We start from the raw sequence: 27403 nt of genomic DNA, 5'->3' as shown, positions 1-27403 counted from the left end.
CGTGTTAGTGCCAGCTGCGCAGAAGAGATCTCAGCAGTCTTGTCTCCTTCAGAATCTCCCGCTAAAAAGCACCAGTCGCCTCTGTACATCAAATTCATTGGCCGCTGACCATCTGCTCCTCCAGCGTGTTAGTTCCTCTTTTCTTTTTCCTTTCTCTTGGTGTGGTCTGCCATCTCATCATGACTAGATCCGGTGGCCCTGGCTTTTCTCTGGCCATCCTGTGTCTACTGAAGATTGCCGTGGCCGCTCCGGCGCCGGTGAGTGCTGCTTTCCCTTCTTAGTCCATTTTTCGACTGTTTGTTCGGCCAGTTAAGAGCGATGAACATTAAGTTGCCATCCTTTAGGGACACAGATGAGCTGTTTTTTCTGTCACCATGGTCTTACAATCTTAAAGAGTACTGTCGTCGCGTGTCGAAATAATCATGTTATTGAAGAGGTATTTTAATGCTCTGTGTATATTTTTCAGCTAATATGGGGCTTATCCCGTCTAGACCAATTTGTTTAACGAGAACATATTGGCCGTAGTCAGTACAGTTATTGTAATATTATAGCTTATCAAGGGAGGGATACACGAATGATAACTTCATAATTCTCAAACTCATCAAATCTGTGTGACTTAAAAGCACACTGAACTCTATTTGGAGCCTAAGTGACGTTGGGACTACTATTCGAAAGGTTACCAACGACTTAGCGGGTGAGCCGCAACTTAGGACTCAACAGTGGGCAACCAACTATTTCGGATCTATTCCAAGAAATTAAGCCAAATTAAGCCACAATTTGAAAAAATACGATATTTAAACTTGAACGTTCAACCACCTCCTCTCCTTCAAATAAATGGGTGAGAAAATTAATTCTAGCTTCATGTTTCTATATCAAAGTTCAAGTGGGCATAAAAACTCATCATCTTTCTGCTGATCTGGCAGTCAAACCCCTCCCAGTCCATTTAGTGGGCAGGATTATTACTTGAGGTAACGTATACAGCAGGCACAACTGACCAAAGCCTGCTGTAAAGCTCAACATTTTGCAAAATATAAGCTGGCATAAAATTCAAGGGCCCATACAGATCCTAGTTTTAAGAGCGAAGCTATTATAATCCAAGAAATATTTTGACGATTAGCCTAACGACGGCATGCGATTTGGTGGCTTTTTTGTGGGATTTTTGTCAATTGTTCGTATTCTTTGGGGTCTTACACTTTGATTTATATCACTGTTCCTTGCATTTGTTTGCACCATGTCTTCCGCCTATGCATAAATGCTGCAGGAAGTTACCCCGTGAACACATTTTGGATGCAAGTCATTTTCCGAAAGTGATCGTATTAGGCGCTCTGTAAAATCCGACGTAACATGCTTTAATACTGCATTCCACTTAAAGCTTAGGCCATCATATTTTGTGAACAATGGGACAGTCTTATACGTCTATTGATTTGCAATTATTGCCTTTTTGGCGTGGTCAACTTTTCAAATTCTCAAAAGTCGTGCATGGCGTACTATTTTGTTTGCCGCCAGCTCCGCAGCCGCGGCCCCAGCAGAAGTTATTAGTGTTCTGACGGTCTGCCAGTGCAAACACACTCGGGAAACGGCAAATGACAAAGTACACAAACTCAGAGAGTACACCTCTTCTGCCCGAATCAATGAACTGCCGAACGTTGAGAAAAGGTCTTTAAGCGGCTGTGCCACGAATTAACGATTTCTTTTCAAGGCGTACAAACAGGCATTTCTGTGCTGCCCACCTTCATGGTCTCGGAGTTATCATCGGCAAATGTCTACGGTCCCACACGGTTCGGTCACTGGTCACTGCTAAATGCAACTCGTCATTCATTTTTAAATCTCAAATATCGATTATGTGGTAAACCAGTCTAAAAGTGGTTGTTTGGCTTTTTGCTGACATTTAAGAAAAAAATCATTTGAATCGATTCAGAACAGGACAAAGCCACTCAGTTGGTTATTAATTCAGACAGAATATTCCTCTGGGATTTGTGCTGACCAAATGTACTGCTTGTTCTAATTTACTCCTTGTACTATAAGGAATCACCACCCGTCGCCCTTAAATGTCAGTCAGCCAGAAGACTGTGCAGGCAAAAAGAAGCGGGTTTTCAACTACCCAAAATATTAGAATTCTTAACGTTTACCGAATTCCTTCTACGAAGAAGTAAATGACCTAAATCGTCCAGTTCTTGTACAGGCCCAGATCAGAACCTTGCAGTCTGTAGTTTTCATGCGACACAGGAGAATTCCTGGGCCTACGGACCGTATGATCGGCTTCGAAAAACATTTAACAAAGGATGCTTGTTGAAACCAGAGAGTTTAGCACTATGAGTCGCGAGCGCGACGGAGAGAGGGCACAATTCTCCTAGCAACAAAGGCACCTATGGTGATGCTCTTCACTGGCTTAGCTACCAACGAAAGCCAACACTCCCTGCCAATATGACTCTTTCCGATCGATGAGGGATGCCTCTGCTCAAGGCAGATAGGAGACCCATCAAAAATTACTCGCTCTTCGTGCAGCACACACAGACGAGGGGGCAAGGGGTTGAGGGGTGTACGGTGGGGCTAAAAACGACCTGAAATAAAGAGCTGAAGTTACTCTTGTTCTTTAAGTGTCTCTTTATACTTTTACACACTGCATTATTATACTAAACACTCTCTTTCAATTTGTAGTATTCTCGTTAGCCCCCCCCGAAAACACTCAGTGTATGTAATGAAGTGCCGAAATGGGCTTGGAAAATTCAAACCGAATCATACCATAAGGTTACTGGCATATTTACGATCAAAGGTGTTATTGGGAAGAAAAACCACAGCTTTTACAGAACCAAAATTAATTTTCCAAGAAACGTTTGATATTTTGCTGTCTTTAAGTTTGTTTTCTTGGCGGTGGTTCGCAGTTGCCAAAGTTTCCTGACTGACAGTGTGAAAAATAATGTTCGATCACGATACTGTTTTGATTGAAAACCCTATGTGAACAGTGTTTGCTGAAATGGCATTACAGCAAGAGCACTCTTAGGTTAAAAAAGCATGATCAAAACACATTTTAAAACAGTCAGCCTTTCAACAAGGTTAGCCAAATAACATTCATATAGCAATTCGCACAATTATTTATGTTTCCAGGTAAAAATCATGTTAACAGGTATTTAAGTGTGAACACATTAATTAATCCTTAAAAGTTTCTTTCGCTAACGTAAATAAATTTTTCGTAGAAATATTTTTTTCTGCAATTTTATACTTTTCCAATGTATAAAAACTACTTGACATTCCTTTCAAGTTAAATGTATTGAAAAGTGCAGTTTTTAAACATTCAAATTGTCTAGGCCATTCTGAACAAATGAGGGCATTGTTGCTGTGATTTCATTTGGACTGGCCTCTCCCTTTTATATAGGGACCGGTAGCAAGCTGTGGTTTAACGTGTGTGATTAGCCCTGTCAGTTTGGATGCTGAATATTTAAGTTTTTGTCTGGCCAATATCAATGCCATTACATGAAATATGTTTCAGCGGGGAGGCGAATAAAGCACAAGTATTGCTAAGCCTCTGTTGATCACAGTGTTGTAATTTATTTTTCAATGATTATCATCGATAAATCATTTTACGGCAATTTATTTCAAATCAGTGGTTATTGTGTTAAATTCTAGATAAATTAACCATTTATGATGAAGTTATTTTCGGCAACGAAGAAGACTATACTATCAGCTTCTTCTTGATTCACGCACTAAGCGGGCATTGTTCCCTTAGTTTACACCTGGCAGGATTCTTGCGGATTAACGACCCGCGGCCGCTACTAGTCCCTACCTTCTGAGGACGTCTATAAGACGTCTAGAGACTATACGTACGAGATGGGACCAGTCTATGATTCCATTCAGGAGAGAGTGAATGCATAGGTTTCTCTGTTCAAATTGTAAACTCAACATTTACTTGGTGATACATTTCTGAGAAAGGGTTGTTCACTGGCTTATTGCTTTGAGTCGCTAAAGAACAGAACATCAGGCCAATAAAATATATTGGAAAAAAAATCTGTAGTTGTTGTGTACAAAAAATGTAACATCAAGGTTTCTTTCCTTTGCTCGTGAATATGGAATACACATCAGCACGAAAAAACTAACGGCAGTAAAGTATACCTTTAAAATAGTGTTTTTATTTAACAGTGCTTTGAAGTCACTCTTTAAAACACTTCACATTTGTTTGTTGGTTAAAATACTAGGTATCAGGGAGGAAAGGATTGCTCCCGTCCCCATTTTCCTGAGAATTAAAGATCTTATCTGAAAAATTGATACGGGTCAGGGAGGTGATTTGTTAATTGATTATGTGCCCTGGTGGATCTACTGCGGGTGATGGGCTAAATTGCCGCTCTAGTCCATCGAAAGTAGGGCAATCGAAGTAAAAACAAAACCACGCGCCTGATAAATCGCCTTTTTGTGTAGACTGTGTGCAAACAAGTTCGTAATTTCAGCACGCATGAATAAAGTGAGTTTCTAACTTTTTCATCCAATGCTGTGACGCGCAGTCTGTCCCACTTGTATAATCAAATAGCAAATCTTAATGGTTATGTATGTGGAATGGGGCTGTTATGACAACACACGACTGTTACTAGTTGTCACAAAGGGATCCTATTTGAAAGCACAAAGAGAATACAGAGTAAATCATGAATTATGGTCCTCTACCTCTAGTTTTAAGTTTAAACAATAAGATAAATGTGAGGGAAAAATTTTAACGATCGCTATGGTAGTTGTTATTTGAAAGTGAGATAAACTACTTTACTGTGCATTAATGTAAGTCTCGAAGGAAAGCCCACAAAAACTTTTGCTTTTAAAAACAACGATGGATTTAATTTTTTTTACTGGAAATTGCAATTTAACACGTCTTAACGCGGGGTGTTCATTTTCACACTCGTCACGGACAAGGATTTTTAGACGGGCTCCAAACATTAATAGTACATTCACCAGTCTCCCCTGGGGTGCAGGTGTACGCTGCCGGGGAGGTTTATCAACAGTTTGGGCACGAAACTCGCAATACCCGTTGAGTGAGAAACGTGGGCCTGAATAGTGACGTCTAAATTATAAATACCTTTCATTAACGAAGGCCTGTGCGCGGCTATGGATCACAAATTAACGCAAAGTTAAATATTTGACTAAAAAGTTTCAACAATAATCAACCACGTGCGTCTTGAGCAAAGTTTGCAAGGAAAAGTGCCACTTGAAGTCCTTATTTAATAACTAACCCAAACTTTTTTCTCCTGTCTTTTACACTTATCTCGTCTTTACCTCCTGTTTGCCGAGAGCACGCTATTTCATATTTTCAAGAGCTTCTCTACATTCTTGAAAACATAAAAAGCAGAAAAACCGAATGTTATTCAAAAAAAGAATTGCATGTTCTATGCTCTTCGTGGAACAGGGTCCCGGATTTATTTTTATCAGGCTTGAAACTGTTATTGTATATAAAATAAGACAAGGCCCGCTACCAAACGTTGTTATGTAAAGTTCCCAAGAACAAAAATAATCACCAGGACGATGAAAAATAAACATCGTGAGCACAAAAAAGGCGATGGCACTAACGCGCTTATACAATTTAAATTCAGCCGAACCTTTTTATCACACCAAGGTGCACCAAGGTAAAGATAATGAAGTTAGCGGTCCGCAAATTTTTTCTTCTTAAAGGGTTTACTCTCTCTCCCAGTTCATGTCACCTCTATTATTTGCTTGCACTATTTTTCCTTTTTTATTAAATGATGGCCCCGATGAAGGGTTCCGGCTTTCTGCACACAAAGGTGCCAATCAAATCCCACACATCCCTAATTCTTCATGTCAACGGGCCCGGGGGTATGGACTCTATTGACTACATTGTCTGAAAAATGGTTGGCAATTTCGAACGTGTGCAACCTTTCAATGATATTACCCGCTTTATGCTTTCCGTTGTGTAGACTCAGCGGAACTACGGTCAAACACAAGCTGGCGCCCTTTCAAACATGGCATTGACAGTGCTTGGCTGTCGGGCTCTTTAAGTTTTCTAGCCGGCTTTGCATTTTTTTCAAGGGAAGCTACATCGATCGGTAAAGACCAGTGTGGACGGAGCAAGCATACTGTAAAGGCCCGTTCATACGAACACGATTTTGTGACGTCAGATTAAATATTCGCGCGGCACATTTCAACTGAGCCAATTTCGCTGCACACGTCGAATTCGCCTCCCTCTCGTATTCGCCAGAAGTTCGAACCGATCTGAAGGAAGCCACATGCACAGTGTCAAACTGATGCCACAGCTGACAACTTAACATGAGTCGTTGAATTTACAGCAGGAATGTTAAGTTTCACACAGCTTTCCCACCCCTCTTGTTCAGAGAAACCGGACAGAAAGACACACAGTCCTAAGAGTTTTTGTCGGGTTCATGCTTTGCGGATGAAGGAACATCTGCGAAGTTGCAACTCGAATGATTGCTGTGTATGACTTAACGAATTCACGCATAAGCGAACTTGCGTGCACTCTGTGTGAGGGTGGGGGGTGGATGGTTGGATAGATTGGGGTAAATAATTTCATAGGGGAACAGAAGGTATCCACGATTACCACTGGATGTGTATACGAGTCCCTACCAGTGCACTGCATTTACTTAGCAAAATGCGCATAATCACTTGGGTTCATAAGAGCGATCAATCAACCAAACCATTAAAAATCGTGAGTTGACAAATTAAGAGCATGCAGGGAAAAATCAAAACAAAAACGAGCAAACCAACAACAAAAAAAATAAAAGCCCTGCCTATATGGACATAAGGGGCCGCATTGACGTTTGGCGTATTTGTCAGTGGCTTGAAGTGGTTTACTGGATACCTTGCTGAGAGTTACAAAATATTCGATTTAGTTTAAAGCAGTCTCCTCAAGACAGCAGGCCTCAACTGTTTAAATCTCAGTTGACTTTATGATCACGTGACCAGAGCGTCGATCGGCGATGGAGGAACATTCCCGTTTTTTTTAGACGCGTCATGATGTCGCGATTGAGGTCATAACTTGCGCCGGCAATTTGCAGGCCAGCGTCCCCCAATTAAACCTGGAGGCGATCGGCATCAATGGCAAAGCGGTTTGCAGTACTAAAGTCACAAACTTGGACAGTTTCTGCACCCTTCGTTTTATTTATTTATTCATTTGTTTTTTTCGGAGGGGGATTTCAGCGACCGTTACACTGTGGGCATTAAAGAAATACATACCCGGCCATCAACACGGAGAAATGAGACCTACTACGAGCTTCACAACCTAATGCTGCGACTTTTCGGTTTTTCGTTTTAAGCGACGGGATTTTGGGATTTGGTTTCCCGCTCCCCGAGCTAAGATTCTTATTAATACACCAGGGATATACAGGACGTTGAATGTGCCTTAGACCCCGAGGCTGTCGGTTATACATGTACTTGTGATCTAATGCCAGAAGAAGGTCCCTAATGGAGAAAGACTTTCGAAAGAGATCCTCGATAGATGGAGGAGCAAAGTGTTTAAAAACTTCGGTTTTAAATCGTTGATTGTATATCCGTTGAAATATTAAAGGCAACCCTCCCGCGTTCTGCGTGTAAGAAGATCGAGACTTTACGCGCGAAATCGGACTCCGGATTTAAAGCAAACTCTTGGAGCGTAGCTACAAGCCCACTTGCTGCGGGATTTATCTTTGACGCATTTTCAGGGGCTCGCTCGGTACGTGGATAATCCACCGTGGTCCATGGATAAAGCACATCTTCGTCGTTTTATGGAGGGAACTATGATCGAAGTTTCTCCTTGAAGGAAAGTGCATGCTGCAAACAAGTTTGCTTCCACCTTGAAGGTGAATCTAATGGATTTTGTTCCAGAAAGAGTCAAGTATTTCAATGGGATGTCGATATCTACTTAACAGGCAAAAGAGGACTTACCAGTCAGGACGAAATGCTAAAAAAGTTTGTTCATCCACTCTGAATCCATGAAGTGTAATGCTTGAGGATGTGCTATACAAATTTAAGATTTTTCTCCAGATTGGAACTCAAAATGATTAATGTGCATCAAGGAAACTTTAAATTGAGCTTATTATTATCATCATTATGTTTTTATTAAATCACACTTCGTTTCTTCATTCAACCTAATAAACCAACACGTACAAGCTACAATTACTCAGTAGTACAGAATGTAATGAAAGAGAACGGACGCACACAGATGAAACCCATGTGAAAACTACTTCATCCGAAGCATCAAGCTGTTAATATTAAGTCTTTTCTGTTTCATTCTAATGTTCAATCCTTCCTTTTGTTTCATCATATTCTGTAAAGTAAACGTCTGCGAAGTATGTCATGCGGGACAATTAGCTTTTGAAAATGAAGTCTAATTTATCACTTCTGTCAGGCAGACTCAGCCTATTCTTTTATTCATGTAGGCCTACTTCATTAATTTGAATCCTTTCATCGGTTACTTCGTGGGTGATAAAATTTAAATATGTCTGATAATGTCGTTGACTTAGAGTTTGATGCGAGGCCACAACAGCGGGGAAAACACTGTTACCAAGGAATCTGTGACCAGCACCTGTAGTTTTCTAGCCGCAGAAACACCACCCATTCCATTTTGAATGCCTTCAGTTCCGCAAGATACTTGCACCAGTGCTGAAGAACGGAGTTTGTTTCACACTGGGAAATAAGGTGGAATTTATCTTAAGCTCAGCTGACAGAATCGACCCTCCTCGAGACTACAATGTTTACCGAGACGTAGGTCAATCTGTATCTGCAGAAATGTCAATTTGATTACTGTAAATTCAAGCCGCTGCACGATTCGGAAAGTTTTCCTCTGTGGTTTTTTTTTTCGCCGCGAGTCGATGTGACTGACGGTTCACATGTATCTCGGCTTACCTCTGTTGCGCGCCGAGTCCGTGCCACATTCGGGTAGTCTGTTTTGGCGTCAGCCAGTCTACCAAACAGGAAGGCATCTTGGATTTTGAAACGCGACCTCGGCTAGGTTTGCTGAAGAAACTGCCCGCAAATTGAAGTGTAGGCTACCTATTTGCCTCATATAGTTTGACGTCAAGATCTTTCGTGTCGTTTTCTCCGCGGTAAATGGTATTTGTGATGAAATTGTAAGATCGACGACCGCAGTGTAGGAATATTACACCAGTGGGACTTTTCCTTGGGTTTGGGGGTCATAATGAAATCAGAAAAACGTACGAAAATCCAAGACTGCAAATTTTTAAATACTTATGGGCTGTTTATTTTAACATATCCGCCAAAACAATGATGTGAAAAACATGCATTTTAAAACTGTTAATTAGCGAACATTCATATTATGTTGCTTCTATTGTCACTGCTTCTTAGACATTTACTTCTCTTACTCAAAAGGTTTGTGTGCGACAAATCTGAATAAAAAAACTGCTCAACTTATCAAACTAGCTAACACTATACTCACTGCAGACTTGTAGCGATTTATCACTCATTGGCAGCGTCTCTTTGGAAATGCTCCGTCGACGTGACAGGGCTGTACGGGTGTTTGGTATTATATTTATTCATGAAGAAGTTGTTAAAGTATTTCATCGCTCTTTGTATAAATGTGCCAAAGAACATGGAGAAAGAGGATGGACGATTAATACTTAAAAAACAAAATCCTGGGATTCCGTGTTCACTTAATAATCTCAGAATGTTTATGGATCTAGGAAATCAGAGGTAACTTAACTTAGAGCACTGCAAAGACGGTGGATGCCCAGGAATATATCAACTCGAAGATGGTGCTCTTGCACAATGTTAAGGTGGCTCTTGTAAAAGTCAATCGTGTGGTTGCCATGGAAAGACAGCACCGTGGATCACGAGAGGATGCAGCATTCATTACAGAAAGTTGTTTGAAGTAGCCAAGGTGGTAATAACCAGGTGTAAAGCCAGCATCATGACGGGGGGGGGGTAGGACTCCCTGTGGAACTCAAAGGGCAGAGTTGAAATTTCTTTATATAAGCCTATCTTTTTATCGCCTTTCTGAAAGGAGAGGATAATGTTGTGGGGCTTAATTGAAGGGCTTTGGATATAGGAAGGGAAATAAACTACCGCAGTCTCCTAAATTTCCTTTGCTATCCCCGTTTGCCTTCCCCCGCACCACAGTTCCGCCAATGCCGACAACATCGCCACAGCTTTGCCCATGGTAAGCTGTGACCGAATCAACTTCGCTATACGGCAGGGAGTAAAACTGCGCTTTGAGAATCTGACTCCATCAGCAAACGTGATATTTTAGTCGTAGCCGTGACTTTGTATGATGTAACTGCAGTGTTCAGTTGGTTCTGCACACGGACCATTACTCTGCGTGAGTGGAGGCGGTGTGTAACACGGGTAACCTAAAACATGTTGCTGTGACCAGCTCACCAAATCGCCCAGTAATCCTAAGCGCAAAGCGAAATCAACGAAGCCACAAGCAACGCAATTCCCATGCGGCTTCTCGGCTGGAAACCCTTACACCCAATTCTGGCAAAGAAAATGTTCTTTACGCTTGGCATATTAATTCCTCAATGTCTAATGTTTGATGTTTGCAGTGGTCTGCCTTGACACTGTTTGGTGCCCATCGTGAGATGCCGTGAGGAATACTCGGGATAGAACGTATTCTCAATGTGACCCCGCCGATAAACATATGTGGGGGATAGTTTCGACTTTATGTTTCCTGTATCACAATAGATTTGGTCCAAGAGCACCGCAGCCAATCAAGTGAATTAATGTTTCGGGAATGCACTCTTTCCCACTTACTAAACACGTTTACTGAATTTGGAGCACTGATTGTACTTACATTTGAAATAGCAGAGATACCTCATTTCATGTCAATTCAGGAAGAAAATACCTATAGGTATAGGCCTATGTCCTATAGGTATAGGCCTATGTCCTCTAAATTGACGGTTCATCTAAAAAGTTTCTCCTGTTTTCAGGAGGCCAATTTGAACTGTATAAGCTCTTTGCTGGCTTTTAAGCAGCACGTTTAACGTTTCCCACCGGGAACGTTTGTTGTATTATGTATGGCCATAAAGGTCCAGATGGAGTGATTAACGTGATGGGCAGGCAATATCTCCTCTTTATGTGCAAAGCTTTTTAGTTCACTCGCAAAGAACCCATGTTTTGTGACCGTTGGCAACTCAGCGAAAAGATATCGACGTGGAAATCTGTCTCAAGTTTTTACTACCTTTATTCTTGGCAATTGCACCCTGTAATTGAACATTAACTTTGCCCATGGCAGCGGGGCTGTCGTTTCAATTGCTTGACACCGGCCCCGCCTCCCCTTGCCTTCAGTCGTTGTTTGGTTGTTCTTCGGAGAGTCACGAATGCGGCAAATGTAACTGGCGGGAAAGAAGAAAATACCTGGCAGAGAAAGGGTCAAAATATGAAGCCGTGGAAGAAATTGCCGTTGAGTGGGGTTGGTACAGACAGTAGCGCGCGTGTCCTCCGAATAATGACGCCTTGCTTGCGGCGGTGGGAAGATGCGTTTCGGAAGACAAACGCACGAAGCGGGAGCAGGGGCAAAGCCCGGCCGCGGGTGGGGTGGGGGGCATGGTTCATATGAAGCATTTCAGGTTACTTTTACGCAGGGGCGTTTGCTGTACAAATTAATAACCACTTCACATAGAAGAGATTGAACTCTACCCAAAGGGCAGTACTTTTACTGAGCCCTCATGATGCTGCTCCCTGAGTGCGTTTGGTTAAAACCCCGTTTGTGCTTCAATTATTTTTCAATAACCTGAAACAGCATAGTGAAAGAGAAAAAAATTACTCAAATTAAAAGTAGCTTCGAAGGGGGAATGTTAATAAGACTTGCACCTATTACACTGTCATATAAAAAGCAAATACAACTCTTCATCTGAACACGAATCTCTGTCTGGAGATGGAACAATTATTAAAAATCGTTTTCTTGTCCCCATCGCTCTTAAAGGGCGTGGGGAAATACGACTCTTCCAGAATGCATGACATATGTATTTGGAGGGGCTTTGTACGTATATACGTATATGAAATTAATTGCCTAAAATGTGATCGGGAACATTTAGTGGGAAAACAAATTACAACATTAAACGGAGTAAGGATTATGAATTATTCGTTATCAGCGTAACACGCAGATAAAATTAATGGCGTAGACAGTAGAGTTTTAATATTCAAGATGCAAACAAAAGGGACAATCATGCGCGTTAAAATCGAGCCAGCTTTACCGGTCCGTTTAATTTATTAATTGTTAGGGAGGGGACCACTCAACACCTCCGCGGACTAGGACTAGGCAAGCCAGTTGTTTTCAATGCTTTGCGCGTCTGTGGTTGTACAGTGAAAGGAAATTTTGCCTTAAGGAGTGCCGAGTTGTGACTATGTATATAGTTTTATACATGTACATGTATATAGGTCATTAACTGATCTTCCAACGGGTCATCAGAGCGGTTTAATGCGTGCTGTGTGAGTAAAAAAATTAACGAATTAATGTAACGTGTATTTTCTAATTAATTTACTGAATTTTTTTCAAAACACCAAAGGGTAAAGAATTCCTGGATTAAACTATGTTCTCTGTGAGTTGAAAGGTCAACATAATTTTAAATATATATTTTGAATTTACTATTAAATTCCAAAAGAGTGTAATGCTCTTACTGCTAGGGGGGACTCGTTGCTTCCCTTTTATTATTCTTGACTAGTAGGCCATTTTTTTCCAATTGGTATAGGAGCGATATTTTGGGTTTGACCAGTCGGCCATGAGGGTTTTCCGTCGAGGGGAGACACCTGTCAAGACCACCAGCTCATCAAGTGCCAAAGAAATGGGTAGGTATCTGTATTTGGAGAGGCTTTGTACGTATATACGTATTCATGTATAATATAGGGAACTTTTGAAAATGGAATTTGAAGCAGTCTCATGGCTCTTTGACATTTGGCACCACTAATAAGTGGCTGGTTAAGGTGTCGTGTCCGGGTAGCGTAAACAGAGATTGCACAAATATCATTATGTTTTTGAAGGTTGGTAATAGAATGGGCCTTATAACCTCCTGTATGCCAGCGATTTTATTTGATGTATGAAAGGTGACATCATTTTCCCTGTACAGCCACGCTCATTGTGTGTGCCATTCTGCGGCATACGACAGACAAACACACAAGCAAAAAAATTACCAGAATATGCGTACCGTGAAATTTTAGTGTTAGATTTTTGTGAGATTAATTACATCATCTACAGCCAGATTCCTCTTTCTTTTTTTCTTTTTCTATGTTTTATTGATCATAAAAACTCAAAACATACATTAGAAGGAAAAAGCACGAAATATACGCAATTAAGGAGATTGAGAAAACGTTAGATAAATGGAAAGTATAAAAGTAAAAACTTCTGAAAAAAAGTGGGGGCCATGAAAAGATGTAGAAAGATGGTCACTGTACATGTCCATTTGAAATAATTGCATAGGGTTTACATCATTAGAATTGAAATTTCCATTTTTTTATACTGAAGACTAAGGGGTTGATTTTTTATAGCAATCTTATATTCTATGTGATATTGATTTTGTAAAAATAGCCTTAACAGTCCTCTTTCTTTTCCATCTGTCCCTCGTTTTGGCACGAAAAGGGGGGCATTAAAATCTTCCTGTTGTCACGAAATGTGTAGCAGCGTTTATGGAGTTATTTAATTTTGTAGTCTTTGCACGGTGGACATGCAAGAGTAGCACACAGTACATCTTGTTTGTTACACCAAATACGTAAGAACTCAAGATTTCTGTCGCGTTTTGCTTTGCTATTTGTGAGCGTAGGCCTATATGTAATTTAATTTTGGGTTAACCGTATGGACTGATTCATCTGAGTTAGTTTGTATTGGAAGAAATTACCCCGTGTCAAACGTAGTTTGTTCAAATTATAGAAGCCCATCTAATTTTATGCGCTATACCGGCTTCATTGAAGGTTTACTGTGATTCCTTTTTATGTGTGATTGTTAACTTGCCATCTCGTGTTTCAATAAATCAGCCCGGGAGCAGACAAGAATGTGCAACTCATCTAGTACCGGTTGTAAATCTGAGAAAAAAATATCATATACGAAAAGCGCGTCATTTTCACGACAGCCTGCAGACGGATGGCTGCTAGTTGTGTTTACGCAGAGAAATTGCAAATTCAGTATCTTGCCTTTAATTTGCGCCAACTTTCCAAAGGAACTTGCAAATCGTCCAAATTTTTGCTTGTACCAAACGAGCGGACAGGAGCGGACAGTTCTTTGAATGCTGTGCACATAAAAGTCTTCCAGATAAGGTGGTTATTGTCGACAGTTTGTACGGCCCGGCTAACAACCGTGACCAGTCTTGTCAGCCACTGCCTCCTCCATTAGCTCCAGCCGCGATGCATAATGGCGAACACGGCCGGTGCTCTTCGTGCCAAACAGTCAGAAAACGCGACCAATTTGGAACTAATTGCGACCCATTTGTAGGAAACGATTATAACAAATGGGTCCCCCGACTCGCCCACATTCACTGTCACCAATTCACTTACTGATTTTGGTGTCATGTCGACGTTGTGAAAATAGAGGAAGGAAGAGCCCCATTTATTGTGTGAAATCTTGCCAAAGCATGGACTCCATATAGACAAGCTGACCTTTGATAGCTATTACTTCAATGAGGTGTAATAACAGCCATCATTTTCTTCAACAAGGATGTGTCTGAGTCGTAAATGAGTTGAGCACTTCTCCCATTTTTTCAGTATGGAGTTTTAATGTATGTCAAACAAGACAGTGTTAGTAAAATGTGCTATTCGGTGGGCGTTTTAGCGTACAAGGAAAAGTTTAATAAAGTGCATTTTACAAAATGGACGTGGTCTGGTTCGCCCAACAAAGTCTGCTGAAATACGGTAGAAACAGATTCCTATAGGAAGAAGAAACAGACTAATGAAGGTGTATGAAACTGACTCAGACTTAATATAATACCGACAATAAAAGCGTGGGTTTAGATGTGAATACAGGTTACAGTCTGTCCTCTTGGTTCCTCTTTTTGCACTTTTTCTGCGCACACATATTTATTGCTATACTCTGGATCTTTCAAACTCCACAGAAGCATCTTTTTGTGGCAATTGTTTTTTTCCAATCGCTTTTCAAAAGTAAATGGTATACTTCCCTACCCGGCTATAATGCCAAAACGTCGATGAACCACACTGTTAACCCTCGAACTAAATTTTTATGGCTTCCCGAGTTCGAATAAACATGTTTATAAAAAAGTGGGGCAAAGGACAAAAACAAGAATGAAATATATCTGTTATGACAACGACACCTTTATAAACAATATGCAAACTGTAGAGCACTTGCGCAGATTAATCTAATGGTGTGCCGCCAATGTGACTGCTACCAATATTCTAAAAGGCACCTGACCATGAAAAATTCCCAACACGTTTATCCGTGGCATGCGACCGGACGCTCCATTAACTTACATGTATTTTGTGATGTAATTGTACGCTTAATTTACGGCATACGGGAGCGTTCGCTCTCTTCCAACAACGTAGTTTTCTGCTCCATTTATACCAATACGTTATTGGGAAAAGCTAGTGTTTTTGAGATGCACTGGACACGTCCAGAATCCGCACTCTCCAAGCAAGACGCGGGGGCACATCTATTGCGCATGCAGATCAAAAGTAATGCTCAAGGAAAACGTACTTTTAGGCTCGAAATTTGCCCACGTAGGCCCCCAAGTTTTATAGTAGAAATTTACCCTAATGTTATAAATACGAGCTTCTTACGTAAAACTGAATAAGACTGTTCAACGCCAAATTATTTCTCTGCAGAGTCACCTTTTTAGCACTCCCCAATTTTCACATTAGGTCACACTTTTTTTATCGAAGCCTTTTGACACAAGCAAAAATCACTGGAAGTCGAAGAAGTAAAAAAAGAAAAAACCTTTAACTTGAAAACTGACATTGAAAGATGAACATGATTTGAGGATGTTTGCGAGGCTGAAATCTGGAATAAGTTATGTTTACAGCCATTGAGTTAATGGTTCCCAAAGTAGCAATCACTTTATAGTTGAAATGATTGGTACAGGCAAATATTGACTAATAAGTTGAAAAACAATGATTAAAGTTTGTCAAAATATATAAGGAATAATGGTATGCTGCCATGCCGTCATAACGGTATCTTGGAAAAGGACGCATGCATGCAATTTACGGAAAAGTGTCCCAGTTCTCGTGGACCACGTTTTGCTTACTCCTTGTAACGGCAAACAAAAACAGACAACTTGGTCCATATGAACTGTGAGCACTTCGGGCCTGTTTGTTTCACACGAATCTGAATCGAGATCAGTGATCCCAAAGCTGGTTCGCGCTGTAATCCATTAGGTGGGCTCTAGTGTTAGTGAACCAGTGTCGGATCACTGATGGCCATCCGGATCCGCGTGAAACAAATAGGCTCCATTTGTCTCCCGTTACAGAGTGTCCTTATGACGTAATCAGCCAACCTGGCGAGTACTTTGTCCAATCATCTGAAAGAAAGATGTGCACGTGGCTCTTTCTGACCAGACCTAGTGCAGTGGTCGAACTGGAGATCATTGAGCATGATTATCCATGTGCCGAGGATTCGTTTGTGGAAGTAAGTGTTTATTTTTGGTTGGTTAGCTTTATCTTGCCTTATATCTGCCATTTAAAACATCTAAACACTCGAACGAAAGCGAGATCACATAGGAAATCGGAATGTAAATAAAAAAAAAAGAAGAAGAAGAAGAAAAGAAAAAAAAAAAGAAAAAAAACCCCAACAACTTAGCCCTCCAGACATACATCATATAGCTCTGATTCGAATTTGGCAATCGTCAGTCATCTTTCTAATTGCAAATGCTTTCACGATAGACGAAGTTAAAAGATGCTTACTTTTTTAAGCACGATGTTGAACTTCAAAATACCTGAACTTCAAAGTTCAGAAAGAACGATTTTTCTGTTTAAAAACAAAATGTAACCAGTAGGCCTAGAGAGGTTTTCATTTCAGTCATTGTTTATTCATAGCGCCGAGCATGCATAATACCTATATTAAATTTAAATGTTGATATATCTCGACGGATCAATAAGTATATATATGAAAATATGTCAAACTCGACAGTTTTTACGACCAGGGTTTTAAAAATCACATGTGATGTAAAAAATTACGATTTGTACAAGATATCAACCAATTCTAAGTTTCCCTCAGCCTCCTTTACGGTGTTTATTTCTACAGTTCTTTGACGGGGTTGCACTCCAGATGGGCGTCTTCCCAACCGAAACCGGCCACGACTTGCCATTGCAGGAAAGAGTCAATTTGGTTTGCAGCACCGGCAGCCGTGTACTTCTGTCATCTCAGAACGTGGCCATGCTGACGTACCAAGCACCGCCCACCGGCGGGTCGTTCCGACTGCTTTTCAAGCACAAGACCCTCCAAGCACGTAAGTTAAAAAATAAAATTAGAAATTGCCTGACTTTCTGTTCACTTTTTTGTGGACATCGTGTCTCAATCACAAGTTATCTAAGAAACCTAATATACACGATTGATCTAACTTGAATATCTAAGCATCCATGATTATATTTCTAATGAATTGGCTACATGTTCGCTGTGCTGTAACGTAAAAAGGTTATCTGTTTTTCGTAATTGTCTCGAGCGTACCTAATTTTCTTCGAAACCCTACCCTTTCTAAAAAGTATACGAAGAAAAAATATTTCTATGCCGAGTGTCATCCTCGTTTTTAATACTTGTGAAAAGCGTGCATGGCCTTCAACCCCTCCTCGAAGGTGTGGTTTATAGACTAATCTAAGGGTACGCGAGTGGCATCACACTCGCAAGCTCATTCTTCAGCTTGACGGGCGCGTGCGTTTTGGCAAATCACGACACCCTATTGGTCGAAGAGGCAAGCAACGCGCGTGTATCGCTTGTCCAAGAGCTTTGCGCCACTGCAGTAATGGCTTCTAATTCTGGTTGTCGAATTACACGTTATGCTCGTGAAAAATTAAAGAAAAAAGCTCTCGAATTCTTCTTTCTCGCTCACAAAATCAGCTTGCAAAGTTCTGTAGCTGAACGGTCGCTGGTGTTTTGTTTCCTCTGTTTGATTATCGCTACAGTGTTTGGGAGGAGAGTACATGTGGCACTTACCGTGTTGCCCTGCATGGATATAACTGAATATGTGAATAAATAACTGTAAATTTCCAGCTGAGCGTACCACACTTCACACCTATCCCCGTGTTAAATGAAGTGCGGAATTTGTTAATATCGACCCAGCGAATAATGCGTAGTCTGTAATGAAAAGAATATACCAACAGAGTGTGAAATTAAAGACACGGGCACAGCTCTGAGGGGAGACGGCTTAACAACACGCCAATATGAAGACTATGCTTATGCAAAAGACACGTTTTTCAATTACACGCACCCAGAATCAGTCAGATAATTTCTGACCAATTTCCCGTTAAAAGCATTCCCTGAGAGATTAACAAGTTTACACTGCGTTCAGCAAGACTTCACACTTTAATACAGCTGTAGTATTAATCGCCTCGATTTTCTGGTCCAGATCGATGAATTAGCAACCTAATGAGCTCTGAGCAGGAACGCTACTTTGACATTTAAATGTCAGGGCAGCACTGTGCTTCTGCCAGGCTTCGTGGAAGGTTCGAAACTTGCTCCGTCGGATTTGACTGGGTTCAACTGTCGTTTAGATTTAGTCAAGGTTTTCTGTAACAGAACAATTGAGAGGCAATAAAACAACGGGGTCACATCACCGAACTCAGTCAATACACCAACATGGACGGTCCACGAATATAGGGACAGAGTTTGACAAACCGGCATGTGTGTTTGTTTGTAGTGGGGGGAAAAGAGTAAAGAGTAGATTCAATTATTTACGATCAGGTATAGGATGGACTGATATTTGCTGAGCACTCAGCGTGGAGATATATCCAAACAGGGGGTATCAACAAAGGGTGAAATGCCGCATTCTTTGGTTTCCTTGTGGCTGAATTGAATTGACTGGTGCTGTAACGCATGTAATTTGTGAATTATTATGTGGAAAATACCGCCATAGTTCCGACCAAACACACTTTTCCATGTGTTTTGTTCTTCTCAAAAGATGCAATAACTAATTAGGTAACTACCAGTGAGTGGTCGAAAGCAGGTATAGTAGTGTGCACATCAACGTATGAAGTTTAACGGCACAAACTGTCCCTCAGGATGTACAAAAGGTCAACGGAAATACCGATGATGGCACAGCTAAAAGAGATCCAACATAAAACTTTGGCAAATCTTATCACAGTTTCTTCATCCATAAATAGGACAGATCGAACACCTCACAACCACACAGTGGTCTCCCTTACACGGTGATCGGATTTGGTCCGAGATCTTTAGTGGTCTTTAGCGAGGGACTGGACAATTTTTTAATGGCTTATAGGTCGGATTACAGTACTCCTTGCAGGGTGGTTGCCTACGAATTGGATAGCTGGACGGTTAAACTTCTTTTTGAGCGTATATAGGTTAACCACCGGGGAGTGAGTACCCATTTTCCGGTTTTGATTTGACTGGATTATCGCTGTGCACTTTGCGCCGTTCTTGCGTGTCATAATACACGCCGAAGCTACAGAACAAATGGTCCACCGCAACTTGGGTTCCAACTGAATAGCGGCCTGAGGTCACCGCGTTGGACTAACCCTGTCTTCTCCGGCCTGTTTCCAGCTTGCAACATCTTTGGTACGGAGTCGTCGGGCGCCTTCACGCTCGGCAACTTTGGCAAGGAGAAGAACTGCTCCTTCGTTGCTATCTACCCAGGCTACATTAACGTCCTGCACATGGCAGTGGGAAGGGAAACCAATGAAGCTAGGCTGAAGGTAAGACAGTAAAATAGAGCTGATCTTGTAATTTTGGAGCACAGAAGAAAGCCATCAACGTCCTCTGACCATGCGCGAAAGAGTTGAAAGGATTGTGCATTATTTCTGAAAAGAAATTAACGACATTTTTTAAAAACAATTTGATATTAATTTAATGTACATTAACGTACACTTACTGACTAAAATGGTAGGTGGAATGAAATACGAGTTTCTGTTACAATAATATTTATAATTATTCATTCTTAACATTTCATTTGTGTTAATTACATTTTGGCCATCTTGTAAACACAACTGAGAATTTCCGGTGCTACCGTAAAGGTTTGATAATTTGTTTGATAATTTGTTTGTCACAATGTGACACTTGTCAATTATGCATTGCAAGACTGTGCTAGAGTTCTCACGGCAAGAATCTTTTGCAGGCTCATGATATGTTTACTAGTTACCACCGCAAATGAATATTAAAGCGACCGTCGGTTAGTGTTGCTTACAAATTACAAGGGCCTTTTAGTCTTTTATACATCCGTATTCCGTCAGGGGAACTCTCTCTCCATGGGGTGGAAAAACCCCCACTTTCTCTGCCCTAAGTTTAAACAGTGTTCCTTGCTTACCGGTAACAGTGCAAGAGCATAAGCGACACGGTGCAGTTTGCGGAGGGAAACTCCTTGGAGTTTGGCAAGATGAACGTGGAGCAGCGGATGTGCGGTCGCACCGGTGGGAAGGCGCCCGCGACCCCCGACGTGGCCGACCCATCCCCCGAGGACCCGCTCCACGGACGGGCTGGAACAGCAGCCTCCCTGGTCTACCAAAACAGGGCCCAGTGCACATCAGGTACATGTCTCGGTGCAGATAGTTTTGACATTGTGCTGGCCATTATTAAAGATAATGACAGGGAGTCAGGTTGGCAAGGTAGTTCTTTCCTCGTCTTCCACCTCTGTGGTCCCGGGTTTGATTCCCGGCCCGGTCTAAATGTGCATAGGGTTTTCAGTCCCTACCTGACTCCGTGGGTTTTACCCAGAATATACCTCTGGGGTTTTCCTCCCACCTCTAAAACTGTAACTGCTTCTTACTGTCTCCTCTTTACTGATGTTTGTGAATGTGGGTCGTTTGGCGGCTGCCCGAGGCGCCCTTGTATGTCATCGGCTCAACCATGTTTAAATGTATTCATTGTTCTACGCTTAATGTCTTCATTGTACAGCGCATTTGAACATATATCTACATGAAATTTGCGCTTTATAAATGAATAAATTATTATTAATTATTATAATGTGAATAAGTTATAGCACACATGTGAATGAGTGGGGCTCTGAAGAGAACAGACGGATTTACGTTTGGGACAGTAGGCCTATACTCTATCCGTATAGTCAGAAGACTGTTCCAACGTTATGCTCCTATCCATATCACGATGCGTGGAAGAAACGTATTGTGATCCACTTCACGATCTCGAAAATTGTTATCATATTGAGTCATCTTTAAAAAGAACAGATCGTTTTGTCTCATCGCAAAAACAAAACAATTTTGACAGAATGGCAAGATTGCTCACGGTTTTCAGTGCATGGTTTCTTTTATGATACAAGGTCTTCATTTCCTTTCCATCAAAGCGGTATACCAAAGTGACACCGAGGCTTCCCTTCCCGACAAACCAAGCTGTTAAATCGGCATCCTCCACGTCAGTGCTTTTGCACTCGTTAACTGCACACCGAAACGTCATTTTAGCTGTCTAGCTTCACTTTCCTTGTTTGACATAAGTTCTCAAGGCTGCAAGGCAGTGGGAAGAACTGCACTAATAAAAGTGTGCAGACGCTCAACCAAGCACAAAAAACATTTTGATTTGACATTGTGCATTTTGATTTTTCTCTGTCTAACATACCAGTCATGTATTTTTTTGCCGTTACTTTGCAAGTGAACGCGCATTAATCATGATATCATGTTTGATATCATGGTTTCTCGACATGACCACTTGATCCGACTTCCCCCTGCTGTTGGAAAACGAGGCTTTTAAGGCAAATTGCCATCATACCCCTGAATTATATATAGAAGCTTCAGCACGCATATTTATGTTGAGTTGCGATAGGCTAAAAGAAAAGGAAAAAGGAGCATGCCGTCGAGCTAGCTTGCGCACGGTAGTGGGTTAGTGTTGAGGACGTCCGTGGTTTGAATCCCGTTTTTCTGTTTTTTTTCCAGGTTAAACTTTTCCCCGTTGGATAAATTTGAAGCGTTGTTTAACTTCCTGCCTAAATTGGTAGCCTTACTTTGTTCTATTCAAGGGAAAGAAAGACAACAGCTTCAATTATTAGCGTGGCAAGCACATAACATAATATAACATATACCTGCCGCTTTCTGAATACTCACTTTTGCTGTAAAAACCTCGTGTATTGGGGCGATGGGTAGTCGAATTGGGTAACACTGCAATTTAAAATAAAAGCTGTCCTTACGGTGGGCTTTCAAAGTAATCCAAATGAAGATTGGCCAGTCTTTTATCCTTGATGCGATTAACGTAGGCTACAGTTATTGCTGTATATGCGTCGAAATTTTGTTCCAAAGTACACAGGAGCAATGCCCTAGGGGTCAATGTATCTTTAGGCTATAAACATTACATAAACTTCTAAGGCTGACTGGATGCGGAACAACTGCGGTGAGGCAGTCAGGCACAACCCCAGCGAATCATAGAAATCGCTTCTAATAGTCAGTCCTTAAAATTCACGCTTTGGGTTTGTCTTAGAGAAGTAAACGGGAGATGCATTCGGTTTGGGCTATTAACAAAATGGCACCATAGAGGTCTCAGAATGTCGCCGATGGTAAACCTTAATTGGCCAATCACCATGCCAGTCAATAATTCTGCTTGTTATTTTCGAGGCAAATGGCCGACAGTAAGACAAATTTAGCCCGGGGCATGCATAGGATTATTAGATCAAAGCAGCTGAAGGTTCCAAGCATTTCCCGCTGTATAGGGTCAGGGATGGGCGACTTACAAGATGCAGCTAATCCGTGTAAACGCTGCTGTGCCCTTCTAAAAACGAAGGCGCTACCTCATTCGAATTCGGTTCCGTTTCACCTGCTCGCTTTGTACGGTCACAACCCTCTGATTACGTTAAGACGATTGCGTTTGAGGCTTGATTGTTCCCCGAGATTGCAGACATGCGTCTGCCTCATCTGGGCTTTCTGTTCTGAGGAAATTGTGCCGGCTGACACGTACAGGATTGTGAGAATCAAGTGCTCCCCTGTTTTGTGTGTGTGTGTTTGGTGAGGATCCACTTCAGTCCTGCAAGTGTTAGTTAGGCTTTTGTGTACACAAAGAAAATTGGTTTTTGTTCCTGAAGCTTTACTTGCAGAAGCTTTATGAGAGCTCTGGTGGCAATCAGTCATCGGCCGAAATATGCAACCAGAACGGCATCCAATGTTGGAAAATACACAGTGTCTATCCCCCGACGCGGTTGAGGGAAAAACTATGATCATAGTGCAACCCAGGGCACTAGGGATTTACTCAGGGAACTGCGTTGCAACAAGCTTGATCGACGCAATTCCTTTAAGTGTGAATGGAGTCCCTCTTAATTCGACCCGTCCAGGTTCAAAAATAATACAAAAATTGTCTGACAACTGGTCGCCTCGAGCAAAGTGGTTTGAAGGGCCCATGCCGTAACAACGGCACCGATCACGTCAACAGAAGCTTTGCATTATGCAAGTGCGCTTCTTAATGGCGCGATTTCACTTCTCGTTGTCCAGCGGTTGCCATTTTTACTGTCAAATTTGCATTTCTGCAATTTGATGATGCAGCTGTGCCACGCAAGGCTGACTCGCCGCACCCAATCAGTTAATCAAATATGCGCAGGTAATATGCGCGAGCGAATCAGACAGCTGAAATGGAAAATCGGAGACGTCAACATCCTCATTTCGATCGGATCTCAAGGGGGGTAGGGCCCATATGAACACACGGAACTTTTCTATCCAATACCAACTTAGTGTCCAAAATGATCAGATACCATTGTACCGTTACTTCCCCGGATTCGCATTGTAATTGTCCTAAAATGATTGGACGATTCCCTTTATTTCTTGCTCGGTTTTCCCGATAAACATAAACAGGACCAGCGCGCGCCGTCGGTCTGTCAGAGTTTGTGAATCGCATGTAGAATGTTTCTTCCGTTGACATTGGTCTACTCTTTCTTACGGCATAGACATAGTCAAGAGTAGGCCTATAGGGATTTGGAAGAGATCTTTTCGAATTTCTCATTGTGAACACCGCGATCTCATTTTTTTCTTCAGTTTATTCAAATGCGTGCATACTGACCGACTAATTTGGGTAGGCCCTACATTTTTAAGTCTCCGGTCGCATAATTACTTTGACTTGTATGGGGCACAATGTTGAAAAACTCGCCGAATTTGTTGTCAATCCTTCAATCCTTTCCCAACTTTTTTTTCCAAATTTGGGAGGAGAGGGAAACTCATTAAAGTTAGTCTTCCTCAGTCCTTGGATGAGACGAAGTACATTGAAGAGAGCAAAATAATCTACCACACTTCTTCTCGTGTGCCAGTGATTAGCCAGTTCTGATTATTAACTTGCTCCATAGCAAAACTTCGGACTCTCAAAACGTGCAATATTTCTTCTATTACAGGCATCACCATACCACTCATGTGTCAGATGTCCGTGGTTAGGCTGGTATCCAGCGGGCAGTATGACAACAAAATCACCTTCACGTTTACGCGGGAGACCAACGAGAAGAATGAGTGCGCTATGTTTTAGACAGTCGTAAGTTGTCAGGTGAGCTGGAGTTCAGCTTATTTTAATAACTTGATTAGCTTTTATTTATCATTAAATCAACTAATTGTTTTTTTTAATCAAATGCTTATTTTAAGAGCAAACCTGTAAAGTTCTGTAGACGGATTCCAGAGGAATTGTTTTTGCGCTATATGATAAGTTTGAAGGAAATACCTGCTGAATCGCCATAAATAATTTATACTTCCAACATTGGATTAATTTTCGCTCCAGGTTGAGGTTCCTATGTTTAATGCAATCCATGCTCTAGCCTTTTCCACCCAAAATCAACCGATTGTAAATTGATTAAATAATTGGTTGTCGTTACAGCAACGCCCTTCCGTTTTTCCCGAGAATCACACTTTATTTGGGGAAGCGAGAAAAAAGCCCCCATAACGATCGACTCAAAATTATATATACATACAACGGGGTAGGAAACGCTAGGTTCTTGTCCATGAAATATTTGGGGCATAATTTCAAGGTAACGAGTATATTTTTGAAATTTGCTAAATTTAAAATGTTTAACCTAAGTGCTCGCATGCGCGGAGGAATAATTTGATAAGTAGTTGGTGGAATCTAATCAAATATCCGAAAGATGAAATTGAAATAGTTTGAAGGATAGTATACCGTCGTCCCTGACATTTCTCGGGCAGCGGGATGAAAGGGGCCGTTGTCCTAGGTGGTTTGGATTGAAAAAGCAATCAGTAGGCCAGCGACTTACCCAAAAAATAATCGGCAAGGATGCAGTACGAAATACAACAAGGGCCCAAGGATTCATTAGGTTAACGCTTCTGTATCAATTGTAAGGCTCGCGGATAACTCTGTCGTAATATGCAATCAGAAGACGACGTTCATAAAAGCAACAATATGATTGCAGCTGAAAGACAGACGGGTACCGCTTTCCACATTGGCCGTTCTGTCCCTCGAGCGGCCCCGGTGTAGGTAGCCGTGATCCGCGCCGAATTTACGCCATCAGGGAGCTAATCGAGGGACGAGCTTGATTTCTGGCGATGTGCGCGCTGTTATTTCAGCCCCCGGTACCTTCAGAGCGATTGCTGTCTCCAGAGGAGACGCGTAACTCAGTTACAAACTTGTGCTGATTGTCATTTCCGTCCTTATTGCAAGAATCCCGCTTCCTGATTGTGACGGGAGCGTATATTCCCAGGCGCACCTCTCGTTTCTGTGGGCTTGCGATTTCTCCGCGAGTGGGAATGATACTTTCAGCGGTCTATGAACTGAGGCGCTCGGTACTACTACTCGCTTCGCGATTCTCTTCAAACGGGATCGATACTGGGCCACTGGAGAGATTCATGCCTCCGATGGAATGATCATCACAGTATTCGTGACGAGTAATCGAATTTCTTGCGTCTTTTTATTCTCCAGTTTCCTCAGCTCATTGATGAAAACTTACCCGGCATCGCTGCACACCAAGCGTCCATCCCATGGGAATCGTTGACTGTTCCCTGCTCCACCTTGGACTGTCGTTGCTTATGGAACAAAACATTTCAAGGCACATAATGTTCATTTTAATTCAAGGGGATCAGCACATTTTCTATCGCATTGTCAAGAATAATAAATACATAAACCCTCATTTTAATAAAACCACAAGTGACATTGATAAAGTCGTGCGACAAATAGGGTTCATACATTCCCAGTGTATTTTATGAGGAAATTGGGTCCTTTCAATTTGAAATCCATAAGTTCCAAAGGCCTACACCTATTTGTATAAAATTGAACAAGAAATTGAATACGCTTCCTGCATGCGTAAAAACACTGTTATATTGATAGGCCTATGCCACTATATCACTAAGCATAGATAAAGCATTATACTGCTCAATTACACTCGGTGTTATTGTATTACAGTGACCGTACCAAGGAATGGTTTAAACTTGCTTTTCAGGTGTAGAATTTTACATATAAATTAAGATTTATTTTTCAAAGGAGAAAAAATATGCTGTAAATAATATGAAACCTCAATAAAAGTATGGGAGTACACGAAGTTAACAAAAACTCTGAATATAATCCGTGCGAAGTGAATTTACAAACGAAAGCCACTCGCCATTAATGATGCCGCGGCTGGAAAGAATACACGCGGCTGTGGAATTCACTTTAGCTGGTGGCTGCGGCTACGACTTGTGTTGCCTGCTGCATCCAGCTAGTGGATTCAGATATGGCCTTCACCTTAGATTTTCAAGTATTGAATTAGTGAAATTAGCGTCATTCATAAGTAGAGACACGAAGTTATGCCGTCCTTTAAGAAAAGCTTATCTGAAACTTTGTATCTACACGGTGAAACTGGAAATTTTAAAAATGGTTTCCTTCTCTTTCACAAACTCCGTGGAGCAACAGCAAATGAGGCTGGACGCACACTAGCGCGTGTGCGTAGCTCTATGTGCAGTGGGCGTGGTTTAAACTGCAGTGACGTCACACTGACAAACTGGATAGCGTGAGTAATTAATCTAATGTGCACTATTAACACGAAACCACAACACCTACCTGTGGGTGCATGGCGACAAATAGCGTTCAGGTGTCTGCCACTCTCAACGAGGTGTTGCTCTACATGGGGTCCCCGGAAACCTGAAGAAAATCAAGCCCAATAGTGGACCTCGCCTCAGCTGATAGTCCTTTTAGCTAGGATATTACCACAAGAATAAAAATATCTTTATTAATTAGCGGCAGTCAAATATCAACATTTGAAAAGCTCCACTTAGGTTTGTCCGTCATTAAACGTTTGAAACCAGCCTGAAGGCAGTCTAGCATTTTCGCTGATAATGTAGGCTTATTTAATGTGACCAGTATACTTTATAGAAGTGATTATCTTTCTCTTTGTCTTGTGCAGAAATTTCACCACGTCTTTGCAACGTCATCTTTCTCTGTTTTCTTGAAAAGCAAGGGTTAATAAAAAATTGCAACACAAAATTTAAA

The 27403-nt window shown here is 41.5% G+C and overlaps 1 protein-coding gene across 1 annotated transcript; it reads left to right on the top strand.

The window, feature by feature from the left end:
* Nucleotides 1-27403, top strand: crhbp (corticotropin releasing hormone binding protein). The gene is made up of 8 exons (XM_022232863.2): nucleotides 1-257; nucleotides 12627-12723; nucleotides 16338-16495; nucleotides 17111-17315; nucleotides 19580-19731; nucleotides 20349-20559; nucleotides 24339-24484; nucleotides 25862-27403. The coding sequence occupies exons 1-7, from the start codon at nucleotides 180-182 to the stop codon at nucleotides 24464-24466; spliced, it is 1029 nt and encodes a 342-aa protein (XP_022088555.1). The 5' UTR covers nucleotides 1-179; the 3' UTR covers nucleotides 24467-24484; nucleotides 25862-27403.

This window comes from Acanthaster planci, linkage group LG08, assembly GCF_054643075.1.
Source record: "Acanthaster planci isolate LZ-2023a linkage group LG08, COTS_SCS, whole genome shotgun sequence".
Classification (NCBI taxonomy): domain Eukaryota; kingdom Metazoa; phylum Echinodermata; class Asteroidea; order Valvatida; family Acanthasteridae; genus Acanthaster; species Acanthaster planci.
Note: the sequence above shows the minus strand (reverse complement) of the source record. Positions and strands in the feature narration are given on the sequence as shown.

Excerpts from the sequence above, each read along its gene's own strand:
- crhbp (XM_022232863.2), top strand. The coding sequence starts at position 180 with ATGACTAGATCCGGTGGCCCTGGCTTTTCTCTGGCCATCCTGTGTCTA. Across the intron at positions 17,316-19,579 it reads GCACAAGACCCTCCAAGCAC|CTTGCAACATCTTTGGTACG; the intron begins GTAAGTTAAAAA and ends GCCTGTTTCCAG. Across the intron at positions 19,732-20,348 it reads CCAATGAAGCTAGGCTGAAG|TGCAAGAGCATAAGCGACAC; the intron begins GTAAGACAGTAA and ends TACCGGTAACAG.